The sequence below is a fragment of the Haemorhous mexicanus genome, chromosome 10 (assembly GCF_027477595.1).
Source record: "Haemorhous mexicanus isolate bHaeMex1 chromosome 10, bHaeMex1.pri, whole genome shotgun sequence".
Lineage (NCBI taxonomy): Eukaryota > Metazoa > Chordata > Aves > Passeriformes > Fringillidae > Haemorhous > Haemorhous mexicanus.
Genome location: NC_082350.1, coordinates 24,878,017 through 24,896,784, shown reverse-complemented (window position 1 = coordinate 24,896,784; position 18,768 = coordinate 24,878,017). Strand labels below are relative to the sequence as shown.

Genomic DNA, 18,768 nt, shown 5'->3' with positions numbered 1-18,768 from the left:
CAGCATTCATGGAGAGCGAGGAGGTTTGGGGCTTCTAAATTCACAGTTCAATAAGGGATCAAGTAATGAGTGCTGGTAATTAATAGGAAACACATAAATGGAGTTTTAGCAGTTGTAAAATCTGTTTGCTCTGTTAATCATTGTCAAGAAGAGCAGGTACAACTTTTTCACTCTCCTTTATCAATTCGAGGAAACCTTTAATTTCTTCTCTGGAAGCCTTTTTGTTTCTTAAATCTGTGTTGAACTAAACAGATTTCTTTATATATTAATAATATAAATATTATAATACTTAATACTCTTATTATTTAAATAATAATTTATAAATATGCTTATTTTTGCCCTCAATAAGAAAATAATTCAAGAACTCACATTAGTGAGCTACAGAGAGACCCCACACCTGCACCATCATCTTTGTTAGGGGTGGTTAATTCTATTTAGCCAAATAATAAAAATTTGATTCATTGCTTGCTGTCCATAGTTGCCATTTTTCCCTGTTGAATCCAAGGTGGGTTTGTGATTTCCATCACTGAAGGTGAGGGCTGTGAAGCCAGTGTAGAAAGCTCTCAGTCCTGATCAGTGCTGGGTTCAATCTTTCCTGTGATTGTTTCCTCGTGGATGGATGTAAACAGAGGAAACGCTCTCATGCCAGAGGAGAAAGGCTTCTGACAATCCCAGAATCATTGGGGAGGTTGCACAGTTTCCTCCCCCAAGAGCTGACAGGCACCTTTGGGAACAGAATCCACACTTTGGTGGCGAGGGAGCAAATGGGAAATTGGGATTTTTGCAATCCAGCAGGAGTTATTCGCAAATTGAGTTTTGGTTTTTGAGGTGCAAGAAATAAAAATAAGAGTTGGGTTTGGGTTTTTTGTCTTGTCAGTAACAAACTGTCCTTGTCACTGGCTCTGTTTAATCCTTTCTAAATCTTATTTCTGAAAATTGAAATTATTTTTAATACCACCTGAATCACTTAATGTGGTACATAAAGGGGAATCACACAAAGGAACCCTCATACCTAAAGAATCCTTTTTTTCTCCACCACGGAAGCCTCAATTGAATTAATTCCAATTCCAGTTCATCCATCAGCCAGGATTTGATGGACTTTGTTTCTAAAGAGACCCTTCAGGGACTTCTATCCTGATTAAACTCTCTTGCCAAGGGCCTGCTTTATTCTCTTCTTCTTTTTTTAGGTTGTGGAAACACATTTTGAATCTTTAGAGAATGAAGGAACAGTCAGACCTAAAGGGTGGCTCCACTTCACCTTGGAGAGGAAATTTCTCTTCATTCTGATCTTTGTTTCCCCAAATAAATGTGAAGGTTGGACTTGGAGATCTTTTCCAACCTTAACGATTCTGTGATATTCCAGTTTGAATAATTTTAATTGCTGCCTTATTTTATTCTTTAATAACATCTCATACTCATTCCATAGATTTTTTTCAGAATACTTTTCCCATCCCAGAAAAAAAACAAAACCAAACTAAGAAAAGACCCACTCAACTTTTGTTTCCCAAGGGAGAGGTGGAGCAGATTGCCATGATGAAGCCCAAGGGGCAGACGGAGCACGACGAGGGGATGCTGGAGTACCTGGAGGATCTGATCGGCTCGGCGCGGCTCAAGGAGCCCATCCACACCCTGTGCCGCAGGGTGGAGCTGCTCAACGAGCGCCGCGGCGAGAAGGTGAGAGCGGCCCTGGGGGTGGAACCGGCCCTGGGGGTGGAACCGGCCCTGGGAGCGGCCCTGGGGGAGCCTGGAGAAAAGGACACTCCGGGGTGACCTCGTCACTCTGGCTCCTGAAAGGTTCCTGTGCCCAGGTGGGGTTGGGCTCTTTCTCCAGGCAGCACTGACAGAACCAGAGCACACAGTCTTAAGGGACACAGAGGCTGGATATCAGGAAAAAGTTTTACAGGAAGGGTGAAAAAGTACTGGAATAGCTGCCTGGGGAGGTGGTGGAGTCCCCATCCCTGGGTGTGTTTAACAAAGCCTGGATGTGGCACTGGGTGCCAGGGTTTAGTTCAGGTGCTGGGGCTGGCTTGGACTTGATGGTGTTGAAGGTCTCTTCCAACCCAGTGATTCTGGGAATTCTGTGAACTCCTGGGGCATCCCAAACAAATCCCACTATTTCTGCACACAGCCCTGTGGGGAATTCAAAAGACACAGAAATACTGCTGATGCCTCAGGTTTGAGCTTTTCTGTGTTTCACATTCTGTGCTGCTTTAGTGTGCAGTTCTGAGCTCCATGTTAAGTGTTGGGGAGCTCTGTGCACAGAGCAGGGAGACAAAACAATTCCTGCTCCAGCTGGGCACCAAGGACAAATGAGCCAAATCTCAGCCCAGGAGCACAAACCCCGTGGGCTGGAGAGAGAAAAACAAGCAGGGTGGGAGTGCCTGGGCTAAAGCTGGGCTGGGACAATGAACTGCAAGGTGCCAATGGAGCAGAGCTGATCCCAGGGAGAGACCCCGGGAGCGCTCGTGCATTTTGGGGCCATTTTGGGTCATCTTGGGGGCAGCCCTGGCTGGGCTCTGGTGCTGCCCCAGGTGGGTCCATGGAGGAGATCCTTGGAATCAATCCCTGCTTTATTCTGGGACTCTGCCCAGCCCCTGTTCCAGGGCAGCCTGCACAAGGCATCACTGCTGCCCCTAAAAATCCTGCTTTTGTAACATTTTATTGGTGTATTGAGTGCTAAAAGGACTAAGCTCTAAATAAAATCAGTTTGTTTTCCTTGATGTGTCCATGGTAAATCCTGTAGCAGACTTGTTTTAAAAATAAACATCACCTGTAGTTGTCAGAATTAAATTTAAAATGGCTAGTCAGAAAGCTGAGATAAAGGAAATTACCATAAAATTGCCTTGCAGAGGTAATTCCTGATACCATTTTTCCAGAGGATTCATGTCCTACAAAGGGTTTGGAATTTTCTCCTCATGGTTTCCTCCTGTAGTGCTGGCCCTGCCTCAGCTCTGCCCATCTGTTTTCTCCAGTTAAATCGAGTTAAACTGGTGGAGAAAGAAAAAGATGCCTTGGAAGAGGACAAGAATAAAGCCATTGAGTTCCTTCGCTTGGAAAACCAAATATTTAAGGAAAAGAACCAGATGAGTCAATATTACATGTAAGGAATTCTCAGGGTTTGGGTTGGCTTTAATGTGGTGGGGCTGCTGTTAAACTTTGCTTCAGTATCTCTAATTAGAAATATGTTCCTTTTCTAACTCCAAATTATTGTTAATTTTTGATATTTTACGTAATTCTGTTGTTACACTGAGAACTGGAACTGGAGATTCATTGTGAAGATGGAGAAAAGTGAGGATTTATTGTTTTATTTTCCTAGCCATGACCTAAAGAAACGAATAAATGACCTGGAAATGCAGAAGGAGAAAATTAATGAAGAAACTAAAAGTATTAATGAGAAAAGCAGCAAACTTGCAGAGGAAACAAAAACCAAGAATAAAGCTTTAAAAGAACTTGAAAAGTGAGTACTGTAGGGATGTGTAGTACAGTGTTTTACATGCTTCCCACCAAAATATTAAACTATCTGATGACCAAAGTCACTTCTGGTACATCTAAATATACAAAGAAGCAATTAATTAATGCACAAAAATAAATTAAATGCACAAAAAGAAATTAAAGCAAATTCACATAGGTTTGATTTGGTTCTGGGTAAGGTTCACAATTACAATAAGGAAATGTCTGATCTTTTTAATAGATTTAAAATATTTCTTTATATTGACTGTACAAAAAAGAATTAGTAAATGCTTTTTAGATTTACAACCCTAATGCTTAGGAACACAGATTTGGGAATTTTTCCCTGGTTTCCTCATGAATCATTTATGCATAAATTGTGTTTCTTAAAATTTCTTTGCCTGGGTTCTGATTCCCAATCCAGCTGCAATACTGACCTGCTCATCCTCAGGGAATACTGGGGAGAGATGGGAATTATTAATTCTATCAATTAAAAAATGAAAAATTCTGAAAATATATTTAACTTTACTTGAGTAGTTGATCTTTTTCTGATGGAACATCATTTTCCCAGGGAAGATACTGGGAATATAGTGAATATTGGATGTTGTTAATCACAAAACCTGAGTAATATTAGCTTAAATTCTTCATGTTGACTTAATAAAGCAACCTTCATAAGCCTTATTTTTATACTATATGAAATAATTCTTTTTTCTTTTTTTCCTCCAGGAAATCCAATAAAATTACAAAGTTCATAGAGGAAAATAAAGAAAAATTCACTCAGTTGGATTTGCAGGATGTGAAAACGAGGGAGAAACTCAAACATGCCAAGAGCAAGGCTAAAAAACTGGAGAAGCAGCTTCAAAAGGACAAGGAAAAGGTAGGGGGTTGGATCAGCTGGATTGGCTTGGAAAAGTGCAGTAAATTGTGGAGAAAATGGGAAGGGCACAAAGAGGGTGGGAAATGGGGTTGGAATTGTTTTAATTAGATATTTGAGCCCTTAAATCAGCCCAGGGTTTCATTTGCTAATCACTCACTGCAGTGATCACTCCATGAGGGGAGTTAATTCATGGAGCTGTGTCATCCCCTTGGTCACTGAGAGCTCCTGGGCTGCCTTTGGATGCAGGAGGGATTCAGGAATTCCTGTCCAGTGGCAGAGGAGGCTCAAGGTCCTTTCCTGTGCAGGTGGAGGAGCTGAGGAACGTCCCCTCCACGAGCTCCAAGGCCATCGAGGAGGCCACGGCCAAGAGGGAGCTGCTGGCAAAGGACAAGGACAAGGAGGAGGCCAAGCTCAAGCAGGTCCTGGCCAGCCTGCAGGAGGAGACCAAGGGAATCCAGAAGGAAAAAGAGGTTTGGACAGGCAGGAATCACCCACCTGCTGTAACTTCCCTCTTCTGAAAGAAACCAGCACCAGGCATTGTAAAGTGCATTTATTGACAATTCCACTGCTCCTCGTGGTGGTTCAGAGGAGCCTCGGTGGGAATTATCTTAAATTAATAATTACAGCTAAACCCTCGGCTGCTTTTTGAGTGCTCAAACATCATCAAGCAACTCATTCCTAGATTTAATATAAATAATACACTCTGATTTTCTGCCACCAAAACATTTAAGCCAATGGTGTAGCTTAAATAAATAAAGATATTCTGGAATGATCTGTTCCCAGCCTTTCCCACACTGTCTGTGAATTAATGAAAACTACTTTAACATTTGGTTATTGGTAGTCTTGTTCAGTGCCTGGAGGCTGGAAATTTATCCTGTAAATTGCAGTGTTGTTTTCTGTCCTTGAAAAGGTGGATTCTCCATGGATTTGAGCTGTAATTTAGCTCAATGTGTAGGGCTCCTCCCACTTTTGAGAAAACCATCCAAAGCTTGTATGGAAATGCTCTGTGATAACTCCCTGACATTCTTCATAATTAGGAAAAGCCTTGTTAAATTCCCAGCCATTCATGTTGGTTAGTGAAGAAAGGCTGCTTCTCCCAGAGAGCAGAAGTGTTTCCTGCTGCCAGGGCTGGAAAAGCCCGTCCCACGTCCTGTTCCCCTGTGCCCAGCTGAGGGGCTGAGCTGTCCCTGCTGTTCCCACAGGGCAAGGAGAAGGAGCTGATGGAGTTCAGCAAGGAGGTGACCGAGACCCGCTCCAACATGGAGATAGCACAGTCAGAGCTGGAGCTCTACCTGAGCAAGTACAACTCTGCCCTGGCCCAGCTCAGCCAGGCCCAGGAGGCCCTGGGCAGCACCTCCAACACCCTGAAGGAGAGGAAAGCTGCCATCAAAGACATCGCTGGGAAATTACCCCAGGCTGAGCAGCAGCTCAGGGAGGTGAGACTTGATTTTCCCATTTCGAGTCACACACAAACCAAAGGCTCACTCTTCAATTTGGCAAGAATTGTGGTGAAAATAAACCATGACCCAGAAACTGTTTTCTAATACTCACTTTGCTGGTGGAGCAAATCCTGGATTTCAGACTTATTTTGTTATGCCAGCGTTGACTTAACTTAAATCCTACGTATCCCTGCAAGGGAACAGATTTAGTTTGACACTGAGATGTGGCTGCATTCCTGAGCCTTTTTCAGGGTGCTGAGGCCCTGGCACAGGTGCCCAGAGCAGCTGTGGCTGCCCCTGGATCCCTGGCAGTGCCCAAGGCCAGGCTGGACACTGGGGCTGGGAGCAGCCTGGGACAGTGGGAGGTGTCCCTGCCATGGCAGGGGTGGCACTGGGTGGGATTTAATGTCCCTCCCAACCCAAACCATTCTTTGAATTTCATTTCCTGCTCCTTAATCATTCTCCAAAGAGCAAAGCCATGCATTGAAGGCCCCTGAATCCAGTAGATTTTGGGAGACTGAGCCAATGTCTTTGAACCCCCAGAAAGAGAAGGCTCTGGAGAAGCTGGGAAGGGAAGAATCCGGGGCCAAGGATCTCGTGCGAAACCTGCGCCGAAAAGTAGAGGAAGCCAAAAGTTCTTTAGCACAGAGTCGCAGCCGAGGAAAAGTGCTCGAGGCTCTGCTCCAGCAGAAGAAATGTGGGAATATTCCTGGCCTCTATGGAAGGCTGGTAAGTGTTGGAAGGCTGTTAGAATTCTAGTGTTGAACTTTGGAGGAGCTGAGTGGTGTTCCTGTGATGAAATGTGGGATGCCTCACTTCCCTGGCATTAGGAGTTTGGAGAGGGATGCTTTGCTTCCCTGGCATTAGGAGTTTGGAGTGTAGAGCTGTAAATCCCTTGGACTTGCTGTAAAATCAAACATTTTTCAGTTCTTTCCAAGCAATATTGGTTTAAAGTTCTGAAAATTCAGAGCTGAGTTTTTCATTCCTGGTGCACATCAGTGTAATTGTAAAAGTGCTGGTTTTGTATTCTGCAGTTTTTTTGTCCAAGGAGAATTATCTCTGCTTCAGAAAAATCAGTTTATTCAGATTATAAGAAGTGCATTCGTGGATTTGCTGGGACAGAACTCAAAGAGCAGCTCAGGTGCCAACTAATCAGTGTTTGCCCCTCGTCCCTCCACCCTCAGGGAGACCTGGGAGCCATCGAAGACAAGTACGACGTGGCCATTTCCTCTGCGTGTGGAGCCTTGGACCACATTGTTGTGGACACCATTGACACTGCCCAGGCCTGTGTGAACTTCCTGAAGGCTGGAGGGATTGGAGTTGCCACCTTTATAGCCCTGGACAAGGTGAGTCCCACCCTTGGGGAAACAAACCATTTTAGTGTTAATTGCAATCTAATTCCATTTGTTTTGAAGCCTTAACATGCCATAGAATAACAGGATGACCTCAGCATTCATCCCAAAGATTGATTCCTGGATTTCCTCTGTGGATGTAGATGGCTGTGTGGGAAAAGAAAATGCAGCAGATCCCAACTCCTGAGAACGTGCCACGGCTCTTTGACCTGGTGAAGGTGGAGGACCCCAAGGTTCGCCTGGCGTTCTACTTCGCTCTCAGGGACACTCTGGTGGCCAAAAACCTGGAAGAAGCCACCAGAATAGCATTCCAAAAGGAGAAAAGGTGGAGGGTGGTCACCCTGCAAGGACAAATCATCGAGGTGTCAGGTACTGCAGCCCCAGCTGGAGCTCCACTGGAAGCACTTTGTGGGTGATATCACAGCCCAAGGAGTTCTCTGAGCTCTTTTCATCCCTTTTTCTGTAGGAACCATGACTGGTGGGGGAGGAAAGGTCATGAAGGGCAGAATGGGCTCCTCAGTCATGCTGGATATCTCAGAAGAAGAGGTGGGTACGTCATGGAAATGGAATTGCAGCAGAATTCCTTCATTTGGACAGTTCTGACACACGTGCCTTTCAAAGCACTGTGAGCAGGAGCAGTCTGGGATGGAAGATAATCAGAAAGGGTTACAAAGACAAAATTCCCAATGTTAGCAGAGGTTAGAATGCTTTGAAGTGCATCAGGGATAAAAGGGTTGTCACTGGCAGGGGCTGCCCGGGGAGGTTTGGAGTCCCCATCCCTGGAGGTGGCACTCAGTGCTCTGGGTTGGGGACAAGGTGGTGACCAGGCACAGGGTGGACTCTGGTCCTGGAGGGCTTTTCCAGCCTCAGGGATTCTGTGTTTGTTCACAGCCCAGCCCATGACTGAATTCAGTCTCTCAGTGCTCCCGTTGATAGCTTGGACACCATTGTGGCAGAGCAGGATGCAGTTTGCTTTTCCTTCTGAATGCCATTTAGGTTTTAATCTGCAGCTGCTCCTCTTGTTTCTCACTGGCACAGCTGATGTTCCCAGCACTCAGGCTCCCCAAGCTGAAGGTTTTACTCCACAGGAATGAGCCCTGGCTTGGTTTTGTCATGGTGCCATCAGTAAATAATCCTGTCATTGTGTGTAGATCAGAAAGATGGAATCCCAGCTGCAGAGGGATTCCAAAAGAGCCGTGCAGTGCGAGGAGGAGAAATCCCAGCTTGAGGAAGCCATAAGGAAACTGCAGCAGGACGTCCAGGAGATGAGGAACACCTCGGAGAAATACTCAGCGAGTATCCAGGTGAGAACCCCTGAGCACTTGCCAGCCTCAGCCCCACACAGGCCTGGCTGCTCTCAAGGCGTTTCCCAGGACAGGATTCCAGCCCACTTTTGTGTTCTCTGCAGGGATTTTCTGAGCAAGAAATTGATCTCAAAAATCAAATCAAGGAACTCGAAGCCAACGTCGTCGCTGCTGCTCCAGACAAAACCAAACAGAAGGAGTTGGAAAAAGTCCTTGATGGTTATAAAAAAGGTACATTTTGTGGAGAGGGGATTTGAGATAAAAGATGTAGTAATCTGTTTTAGCAATAGAGGAAGGAATGGGTTTGGGTTTGTGCTTCAGTTCCCTGTCTTGGTTTGGGACCTCGTTTTCCTAAGGCGTTTCTAGAGATCAGAAAGTAAAACCCCTTTTCTTTGCAACTGCTCAAGTTCATGTTTTAGCCAAGCTAAAGTAAACATGAATTTCAGTATTTTGTTTCTTTGCTTAGATTTTTGTGGTTGTATCATACATTCATAGGGAAACTTAGTTTAATTAGGGGTAAGAACTGTTAATGCAGAGGCAATGATATAAAAAGCAAGTGAAGGTTTTTGCCAGGCTCTCCATGAGTCTTTAAAATAAATCCCTATATTGTTTGTAGGAACACTTCCCTTTTGTGCAGTGATCCTGTTCAGGAGGGGCAGGAACCACACATTCACACCAGCTCCTGGGAAATGCTGGTGGCCAGTTCTTAAAAATTTACCTTTTGAGAATCTTCCCATTAATTAAATTCAAACAATGAGCTTGGAGTAAGTTGCAGTGCATCACCTCCTGTGTTGAAGGACTCTGTGTTCAGTGAGTAATCCGTGTTGAGTGGGTTTTGTGGCAGGAGAGCTTTGGTAGAGCAGTGGCAGAAAGGAGTGGGTGTGTTCTGAAGTTTGTCACAGTTAAACCCATCATTTGTCACAGCATGGAGAATACGTGCACTTCTCAACAGAGGAGCAGAGCAGAGCTTCCACCTGAAATCACTTCCATTGTTTTACCCTTCATCCTGGTGCCCGTGAGCAGGCCCAGGCTGGCACAGGGCCCTGACTCCCTTTGCCCCACACAGATTATGAGCGCGTGGCTCAGAAGGCAGGGAAGATGGAGGAGGAGGTGAAACGGCTGCACCAGCTCATCATGGACACCAACAACCAGAAACTGAAGGCTCAGCAGGACAAAATTGATAAGATTGACAAGGAAATAGATGAATGTTGCTCAGCCATCACCAAGGCCCAGGTGGCAGCCAAGACTGCAGACAGGTACAGCACGTGTCTGTGCTACGTGGGGCTCAGGGAGGGAAAGGGAAGTCAAATTTTGTTGTTTCTAATAGTTTAAAAGTCACATTTAATAAGCATTTCTCTAGTATTTGCCTGAATTATTTCTTTAATATTGCCTAAACTGTAATATTCAGGATAAAGTCCAAAATAGCACTTGATTGGATGTGCTGGAGCAGTTTGAATCTGAAGGGACTGATTTTATTTAGGAGCTCTGTCAGGAAATAAAATGGGATCTATTTTTTATGGGAGCTCACCACTCCACAGAGATTCCAAACTGTGAAAGAAGAAACGAAGTCATTTACTGAGGTCTGGCTGCTGAGGAAGACAGCTTTGTTTTCCTTGGATCCCTCTGGAGCGTGGGAGTTGGTGCCTAAAGCAGCACTTGCTCCTTGTTGCCAGTGAGATTGTGCTCCTGGATTATTTTCTGTGAGGTGCACAAAGCTCCCTGTCCCTGGGCAGGAACCTGAAGAAATCCGAGGAGGCTCTGCAGCGCACGGAGAAGGAGATTGAAGAAAATGAGAAGGAAATGAAGAAACTGACAGCAGAGATGACAGCGCTGGAGGACAAAGCCACCGAGGTGATGAACGAGTGCAAGCAGGCTGAGGTGAGTGCTGGGACCACTCTGGGCCCCAGGGAAATCTGGGAGAGGAGTTAAATCCTCCCTGTGTCCCACTGATATCCCATTCTCTCTGCAGAGCAGCCAGGCTGTGGTAATGGTGTATTTCCATTTTTTATATTCACCTGGAAATTTATCCTGACCCAGTTCAGGAAGAAACTTACACCAGGTCTCCCCAAAGAAATTAGTGGGTTTAAAAGTTGCTTAAACATAAAACTTTTCCAGTTATGTGGGATTTTAGTTTCCCATCTAGATTTCTGTGAGAGAGGGAAAATCAGGATGGCTGAAATACTTTCCAAAAATCGAAGATTTTATCTTTCTCTAATTAGCTAAAAATGAGTGTAGGACCCGTTTGATCCAGATCTGGAATGGAAATACAAACTGCAGCATTTTCTCAGTCATTCCAGAGTTCAGGGATCAGTTATAAATCCAAGAATATTTATTTGTTTCCATCCATAGCCGTGAATAAATTAAGTGAAAACAGACTTTTCACCCAAAAAAGGGGCAGCATTTTTGTAGGTAATTGATTAATGCCCTTTTTGGGGGCATTTGCCATTTTTCTATTCAGGAAGCTTTGCCAGCATTGCAGGAGGAGCAGAAGAATTTACTCCAGGAGATTAAAACTATTCGGGATGCTGAACATGCCCTTCAAAGTGAAGCTCTGAGCATCAAGCTGAAAATTGAACAAATTGACAGCCACATTTCCACCCACCAGGGAAAGGTTAAATACTGGCAGAAAGAGGTAGGAAATGGTTTTGTTCCATAAACTTAGATCAGGGAATTGTGGAATGCTTTGGGTTGGGAGGGACCTTAAAGCTCATCCAGATGAGGATGTCCCTCAGGGACACTTTCCACTGTCCCAGGTTGCTCCAAGCCCTGTCCTGGCCTTGGGCACTTCCAGGGATCCAGGGGCAGCCCCAGCTGCTCTGTGGATCTCACAGGATGAACTCATTGATATCCCCTTGGATGCTTATTGCTGTAAATGCAGGAGCAGGATAATAGCATAAAGGGAATTTATTCTTTTTCACTCCCTATTTTAAAGGGACCTGTGGGAAGAATCTTGGAGCATTTGGAGATTAGAAGCTTCCCTGTACTAGCCCAGAAAAAACTCCTTTAGCAACAGCTCCAGGTGTGTGTTTGCTCTGCAGATCTCCAAGCTGTCCCTGCACGCCATCGAGGGCGAGGCCCCCGAGCAGCTGCGGGCGCTGAGCGAGGAGGAGCTGGAGGCGCTGCAGGAGCCCGACGTGCTCAGCAAGAGAATCGCGCTGCTGGAGGCCCAGTGCCACCAGCTCCGCCCCAACCTGGGCGCCATCGCCGAGTACAGGCGCAAGGTACAGCCCCGGGGATCCCGGGGGGACAGCCCTGCCCTGGCCTGATCCCTCTCCTTCCTTTCGGAAACCTGGAATCTGCCAGTTCCTGTCGTTAGCAGCTCCTTAGCCAAGGTGACAGTTGTTTCTGGGAGCTTCCCCGTGCCTTTTGTTTGCCACACCATCAGAGTCAGGTGACAACAACTTCCTGGGTGATCTAGAAGTCTTTTCCAACCTAAGTAATTCCATGATTCTCCTGGGAATGTTTATTTAACAGAGTCAAGTCTTCACAGCCAGGACAGACACACAGTACCCGGATTGATTTTTCCCTCCTCACATCAGTAACACTGAACCATTCAACAGAGGAAGTATTTTTTATTTTGACACAGGTTTGGTTTTTTGTTTTCCCTCAGCAGCAGAGATGGGAAAAGAGAGACAATTTGGGGGTTTTGTTTCAGGGCTGTTAGCCAAGCTGGGGAAAAGGAATGTTCAAATGGTAGGAAAAGTGTTTAGGTTTAAACTCGAAACTGCAGCTGCACTGAGTGCTCTTGGGTTTGGCTGTTTTCCCCTGCAGGAAGAGCTGTACCTGAAGCACGTGGAAGAACTGGACAACATCAGCAGCGAGAGGGACAGATTCAGAGAGGCCTTTGAAGAGCTGAGGAAACAGAGGCTGAACGAATTCATGGCAGGATTTAATGTCATCACCAACAAGCTGAAGGAGAACTACCAGATGCTCACGCTGGGAGGGGATGCTGAGCTGGAGCTTGTGGACAGTCTGGATCCCTTCTCAGAGGGAATCATGTTCAGGTTTTTAAAATACTTTATATTCCATTAATTTTTAATCATCATAGTCCCTTTTTCAACCTGTTTTTAAAGAAAATGCTCACTGATCACCAGTGAACCAAGACAGGCTCAGTGTGGGCTAGTAATGACAAAAACCACAAGTTTTTAGCTCTCAGAGTCCTTTCTTTCTCCTGGAGAAATCAGGAACTAAAGCACTTGGAAAGCTTTGAACTAATTTCCCAGCACTTCTTAATTCCCAGGCCACTTCATTCTGCTTAGGGAATGATGGCAGGAATGCTCCCAGGAGAAATCCAAGAGCTGGGAAAGGCAGGCACAGCCCCTGTTACCCAGCTGAGCTCAGGCAGGATCAGCATTCCTGAGAGCCCCACCTCTTGCTCTGTTCCAGTGTCCGGCCTCCCAAGAAGAGCTGGAAGAAAATCTTCAACCTGTCGGGGGGAGAGAAGACGCTGAGCTCGCTGGCGCTGGTGTTTGCCCTGCACCACTACAAACCCACCCCGCTGTACTTCATGGACGAGATCGACGCCGCCCTCGACTTCAAGAACGTCTCCATCGTGGCCTTGTACATCTATGTGAGTTCTCTGGCCTTGTACATCAGTGAGTTCCTGGGAGGGACCCTCCTCCTCCAGAAGGGACAAACACACACTCACAGGCAGATGTGAGGTCTGGGCTGCTGCAGTTTTACTGCTTCCCTGGAACACACAGACTTCCCCCAAAACCATCAGCTGCTGGCAGAATACACAACTTTATCTGGTACTGATGTCTCCAAGCTCCTCATTTCCCAAGGTTCCTTGGATTTACACTTCCATGTCATTCCCATCAGTGTCTTTGATCTATATCTTAATTAGCAGTAATTAACTTTTTTCATGCCTTTAAGACTTCTGCCCTCAGCATATTTAATCAAAGCAAACCCCTTACAGGGCTCCAGTTCAGGTAATTAAACATTGAATATTCAGAGTTATCATTAACTGACAAAGATTAGGGGCAGCTACTTCAGATTAGGGAAGCACTTGGAAGTTCCCTGCCTGCAGCTGCAGTTTTAAACGTGGCTTTGTGTGCCACACCAGGACAGAGGGGATTTGGGGAATGCTGAGCACTAACACAAATCCCTTCTGTTTCAGGAACAAACCAAAAACGCCCAGTTCATCATCATCAGCCTGCGGAACAACATGTTTGAGATTGCAGACAGATTAATTGGGATTTTTAAAACCCAGAACACCACCAAAAATGTGGCCACCAACCCCAAAATCCTGCCTTTGAAAGGACTGGAGGAACTTGGTCTTGCTGAGTGCAGTGTAGCCCAGAGATAGGGAGGAAGCAACTTCCAGCCCCATGGCTGCTGTTTATTTTTGTCTGATCTCGTTTTGTATCATAGACTTCGTTTTGTTTTGTAAATTCTAAATAAATGTTGTAAAAATTTGATCTTGTTAATATAAACCCAGCATCGATAAATTCCAGTTTTTGAATGTCATGTAAAAATTGAGGAAAGGGAGATGTAAATTGATGAAAAGAAAGAATGCATCAGGTTGGGCAGGGGCAGCACCCAAGGCACAGACAGCAAATTATGGAATCAGTGTCATTGACTATAATGCAAAACTGCCAAGAGTTATGGGAGAAGCTCAGCAGTGCCCCTGATCCCTGGCAGAGAATTCCAGCAGGGGAAGCTCAGCAGTGCCCCTGATCCCTGGCAGAGAATTCCAGCAGGAGAAGCTCAGCAGTGCCCCTGATCCCTGGCAGAGAATTCCAGGAGGATGTTAAGGACCAAATTCCACAGTTGTGGATCAAGGCAAAGCTCGCCTCTCCTCACCTGAAGGGGATCAGGACTTAGTTCAGAGGAAATCCAGGCAATACAGAAAAGGAAGGATACAGAAACAGAACAAGTGTAGAGCTTTAACAATCCAGCTTTAAAGTAGAAATTGAAAATAACGCTGGATTGCTGCATGAGTCTAATCCAAGGAGTCAGGAAGGGTTCTCCTGCACAGCTCCAAGGGTAGCCCAGAGGAGTGGCACAGCTCCTGCACTCTGGCCTGCAGCTAGGTGCAGGAATATCCTGATAAATCCACAGCAGGAATTCCCAGGATAGTGCCAGATGAGAGTTCCTTGTGCCATAACGACACAGGTGAAATCAGGATCAGCAGAAGAGCCTGAGGTTCAGGAACAGCAGCCCGGAGTGCAGATGCTGCTGTTGGCTTTTGTGAGCCAGGTGTAGCTTTGGGGTGTGGATCTCGTGCACCTGCCTGATTTCAATTGCAGACCACGTGTCCTGCAGCACCTTCTCCATCCCAGGATGGATCTCCAGAGGTTCAGGCTCCGGGAGTTGCCTCAGTCTGAGCATGTGGAGCCAGAGCTGCAGCTCCTTCATCTTCTCCAGGAAAAGCTGCAGGGACTCCTCCTTCTGAAGAGCCGAGTGAGGCTCCTTTAGCTCACTCTCTTCTAGCTTCAGGTGTTCCACCTCCTCCATGAGGGGATCATATTTAATGTGGCTGTCGAGTTCATCCAGTGCGCTCAGCAGAGCTTGTGCTCCAGGGTACCACCAGGGTTCTTAAAATACTGCAGCACAGCTGCCCTGTCACCCTGCAGCACAGCTGTCCTGTCACCCTGCAGCACAGCTGCCCTGTCACCCTGCAGCACAGCTGCCCTGTCACCCTGCAGGGCACTTTGGCACCGAGGCTGCCGCCGCAGCCTCCCGGAGCGGGACGGGTCCCTCAGCTGCCCCAGGAGTGCCCCGAAGCCTCCCTGGCTCTGTCGGCGCTCAGGGACGGGGTGCCCGCGGTGCCCTGCACGTCCCGGCCCCTCCTCCTGCGGGCACAGGAGCCCTGCAGCCCGCAGGAGCCGTGCGAGCTCCCAGGAGCTGTCTCAGCAGCTGGGACAGGTGAGCTCCTCCTCCAGCCGCTCCACGGCCTGCGGGGACACACACACACACACACACAGAACACACATCTGAGTGGGAATTCCCTGCCTCGGCACTTGGGGGGAAACCAAGTTCAAAACCCCAATCCCAAGCTGCACTCGGAGCATTCACCCAACCACATCCATATCATCCATAGCCAACCCTTAAAAATCAGGGAAAAGCAGCAGTCTGCCACCAGATACTGGTTACAGTGGGAAACAGCAGCAGCGTGGCAAAAGCCAGAACCAGAATTTCTAAATAACCTCAGAGCTATGGAAATTTTCTCCCACCAGGAGTAACATTTTCAATGTGAACAGAAGCACAGAATTTCTTCTCCATTCATTTCAAGTGTTACTTTTGTAACATTAAATAGTCATAAGTGCATTAAAGAGTCACATGGAGAAGTTCCCTCAAGGCTCTGGCACAGAAAGTCCAACTCAGCAGCCCTCACAGACACCACCACATCCGGAATTACTCCTGGGTTACTTTAAGCACCAAACTGAAAAATTAACTCTCACTTTCCACTCTCTGCAACGTTGCTTTGTTCTGTTTCCCAGCTGATTGAAATCCCACTGCAAAGTCCCAAGTAACAGTAACACTAAAACGTGTTTCCATAATAAATTATGATCCTGGTTTTCCTTCTGCTAAAAATGGAGAAATTGGTACCAATTTTCCTTCTCTGTGCCACACTTTCCTCCCCCTTCATCAGCTCTGTGGACTTTGCTACAATGAAGAAAGAAACTGTCAGAGCGTTTAGGATCAAGGCCCATCACTTCAGGGTCTAACCTGAGCTCTGCAGGCTGAGGGAAGGCAGGACTGAACAGCCAGACCCTGCTGTGGGAGTTAAATCAGCTCTGAGCAGCCTGTGCTGCTGGCACAGAAATAAGCCTGGCTTATCTCACTGGCTTAGCCAGGCTGGGGTTGGTCAGGAGGGCAGCCTGGGCTGCTGACTCAACCCCTGGGCTGAAACTGAGGTGAAATGAGGCCGAAGGATCAACCGTGATGTTTTATCTATGGCAGCAGGAGTTCCAGCTTTGAAGGAGAGGAAGGAAAGAGGAAAAGCTCAGGATCAGCACCCAGGGCTCCCACGCTGGTACAGGAGGGAAATTCTTTCCTAAAGAACACACATCCACCTTACCTGAGCTGTGGAAAGGGCAAGAGAAAACAAATCTGACTGCCAAGGAGTTGTTTGCTGGCAGAAAAGCAAAGGAAAACCTTTACAAAACGTCTCTTGGCTGTGTCAGGATTGCCCTCAGAGCTGCAGGAGGAATGTTTCCCCAGCACAGGAGCTGCCCTGCCCCAGGGTTTCAGGACCCAGCCCAGGAGATGCCAGTGCCATTGCCCAGAACACTCCCCTGGTTCCCGGGCAGCTCCCAGGCCCAGCCTGGAGCAGCGCCTTGGGCTGAGCTCCGGGCAGGGCTCAGAGGGAGACCCTGCTCCGGGCACCTCCAGAGTGTGGAGCAGCACTGGGGCTCCTCATTTGTTACTCCTTCGTGTCCAAACAAGATCTGGAATGCTCAGGTTTGCTATGAGCCCCCAGTGTTTTCTCACTTTGTTCCAAAGTAAAAGTGGAAATCCTGAAATTCAGTTTCATCCGACAGTGGCAGCAGCACGGAGGAAATGTTCAGTGATTTATTTCCACCTGCAGGCTGGATTGAACAGACTGGAAACAGACTGGGAACACAAGGGAAAGGACAGAGAAGACACCACGGAGTTCAGCAGAGAACAAAAAAGCTTTCCAGGGGAAAAAAAAGCAAGAAGCTGGGAAACGCTGGCTTTATCTGCCACAGCATCCCCACTGCTGTGGAATACAGCAGCCATCAGTGTGCAGGTAGATAAATAACTGCTTTATAGCACAATCCCAGCCCCATTCTGCTGTGAGGGGATCAAAAGGTGAATTTGGCATTGGAAAATGGCTGTGACAGCCCATTGCAAGGGCAAAGCTGCCTAGGAAGGAGAGCTGCCAGGCTCCCGCTGCTCCCTCCTGCAGGACTGTGACACTGCTGAGCACAAACCAAGGCAGGGATGTTCTCTGCTCCTTAATGCCAGGAGGAATTCAGTGCCAGACTTGGCTTGTAAGAAATCCACAGCAATTTTCACTCAACTTTCCTACTCTGCCTCCACCTCAGAGATGTTTCACACTGGTACAGGCCTCACTTCAATCCAGACATTTACAAAAGGAACTGTGCTGGCAATTTTAACACCAAACTTCAAGAAAGCAGGGCCAGGATCCTTGTGGGTCCCTTCCAATACCCTCAGGGTATTTAATGATCCTATATCCCCCTCTACCTTTCGATTCTACTGCCAAGACTGACTCTCCATCCCTTTAACTCTGTCAAAGGTTCTGGCCACGAGCATTTACCTGTCCTGTACGGCACAGCCCGGGCAGCGGGGCCAGAGCGAGGAGCTCACCTCGACCTGTCCCGGGCAGCTGCGGACACGGCACCGATGGGCGCCGTCCCTGCACGAGGGGCTGGGAAAGGGATCCGCACATGAACCCGCGAGTCCCAGCGAAAGGGATCCGCACCTGAACCCGCGAGTCCCAGCGAAAGGAAGGAGCTGAAACACGAGAAAAGCGGCCCCGACCCCGCGGGGTCCCGGGAGGGCGGCGCTCACCGGGCCGGGCCCCTCAGGCAGCGGGGACCCTCAGCACCCGCCTGGGCCCTCCCGGGGAGCTCCGCCCGGCGATGGAGCGGCTCTGGGAGCGCCGCTGGGCGATGGAGCTGCTCCGGGCTCCTCTGCTCGGCGATGGAGCCGCTCTGGGAGCTCCGCCCGGCGATGGAGCCGCTCCGGGCCCCTCTTGATCAGCTCGCCCGGCGATGGAGCCGCTCCCAGGGAGCTCCGCTCGGCGATGGAGCCGCTCCGGGCCCCGCTCGGTAACGGCCGCGGCCCTCAAACGGCAATGGCGGGAGCGGGGGCGGGAACGGGCGGAGCTGAGGGAGGGGATGGAGCCGAGGGAGGGAAGGGAGGGAGAGCAGCGACGGAACTGAGGGAAGGGACGGAGGGAGGGCAGGGCCGGGGCCGCAGGGGTCAGCTCCTCCCTCGGCCGGCAGGAGCGCGGTTCGTGGCGCTGCGGTGGCGGAGCTCGGCGGGGAGGAATCGCTGCGGGGCTCGGGGGGTGGAATAGCGGGGAGGATCCCTCTCCGGGGCTCCGGGCGTGGAAGAGCGGAGCTGACCCCGCTGCGGGGCAGGAGGGACAGGGAGGGGATGGAAGAGCGGAGCTGACCCCGCTCGGAGGCAGGAGGGACACAGAGGGGATGGAAGAGCGGAGCTGAGCCCGCTCCGGGGCAGGAGGGACACGGAGGGGATGGAAGAGCGGAGCTGAGCCCGCTGCGGGGCTCCGGGGATGGAAGAGCGGAGCTGAGCCCGCTGCGGGGCTCAGGGGATGGAAGAGCGGAGCTGAGCCCACTGCGGGGCTCAGGGGGTGGAAGAGCGGAGCTGAGCCCGCTCCGGGGCAGGAG

At 48.4% G+C, this 18,768-nt stretch overlaps 1 protein-coding gene across 4 annotated transcripts in view; it reads left to right on the top strand.

The window, feature by feature from the left end:
• The window catches only part of SMC4 (structural maintenance of chromosomes 4), a 28,381-nt gene extending 14,527 nt beyond the window's left edge, over positions 1–13,854 (top strand). For all 4 annotated transcript variants that reach the window (XM_059855849.1, XM_059855846.1, XM_059855848.1 and 1 more), the window contains exons 6-24: positions 1,510–1,674; positions 2,973–3,100; positions 3,317–3,457; positions 4,174–4,324; positions 4,630–4,794; positions 5,527–5,760; positions 6,307–6,492; positions 6,948–7,109; positions 7,259–7,484; positions 7,582–7,661; positions 8,267–8,419; positions 8,524–8,650; positions 9,486–9,675; positions 10,153–10,297; positions 10,878–11,051; positions 11,458–11,640; positions 12,191–12,423; positions 12,806–12,989; positions 13,539–13,854. In XM_059855849.1, the coding sequence (XP_059711832.1) occupies positions 1,510–1,674; positions 2,973–3,100; positions 3,317–3,457; positions 4,174–4,324; positions 4,630–4,794; positions 5,527–5,760; positions 6,307–6,492; positions 6,948–7,109; positions 7,259–7,484; positions 7,582–7,661; positions 8,267–8,419; positions 8,524–8,650; positions 9,486–9,675; positions 10,153–10,297; positions 10,878–11,051; positions 11,458–11,640; positions 12,191–12,423; positions 12,806–12,989; positions 13,539–13,727 (3,216 nt within the window). In that variant the 3' untranslated portion in view covers positions 13,728–13,854. The remainder of the gene's footprint in view (positions 1–1,509; positions 1,675–2,972; positions 3,101–3,316; positions 3,458–4,173; positions 4,325–4,629; positions 4,795–5,526; positions 5,761–6,306; positions 6,493–6,947; positions 7,110–7,258; positions 7,485–7,581; positions 7,662–8,266; positions 8,420–8,523; positions 8,651–9,485; positions 9,676–10,152; positions 10,298–10,877; positions 11,052–11,457; positions 11,641–12,190; positions 12,424–12,805; positions 12,990–13,538) is intronic.
• Positions 13,855–18,768: the final 4,914 nt, after the last annotated feature.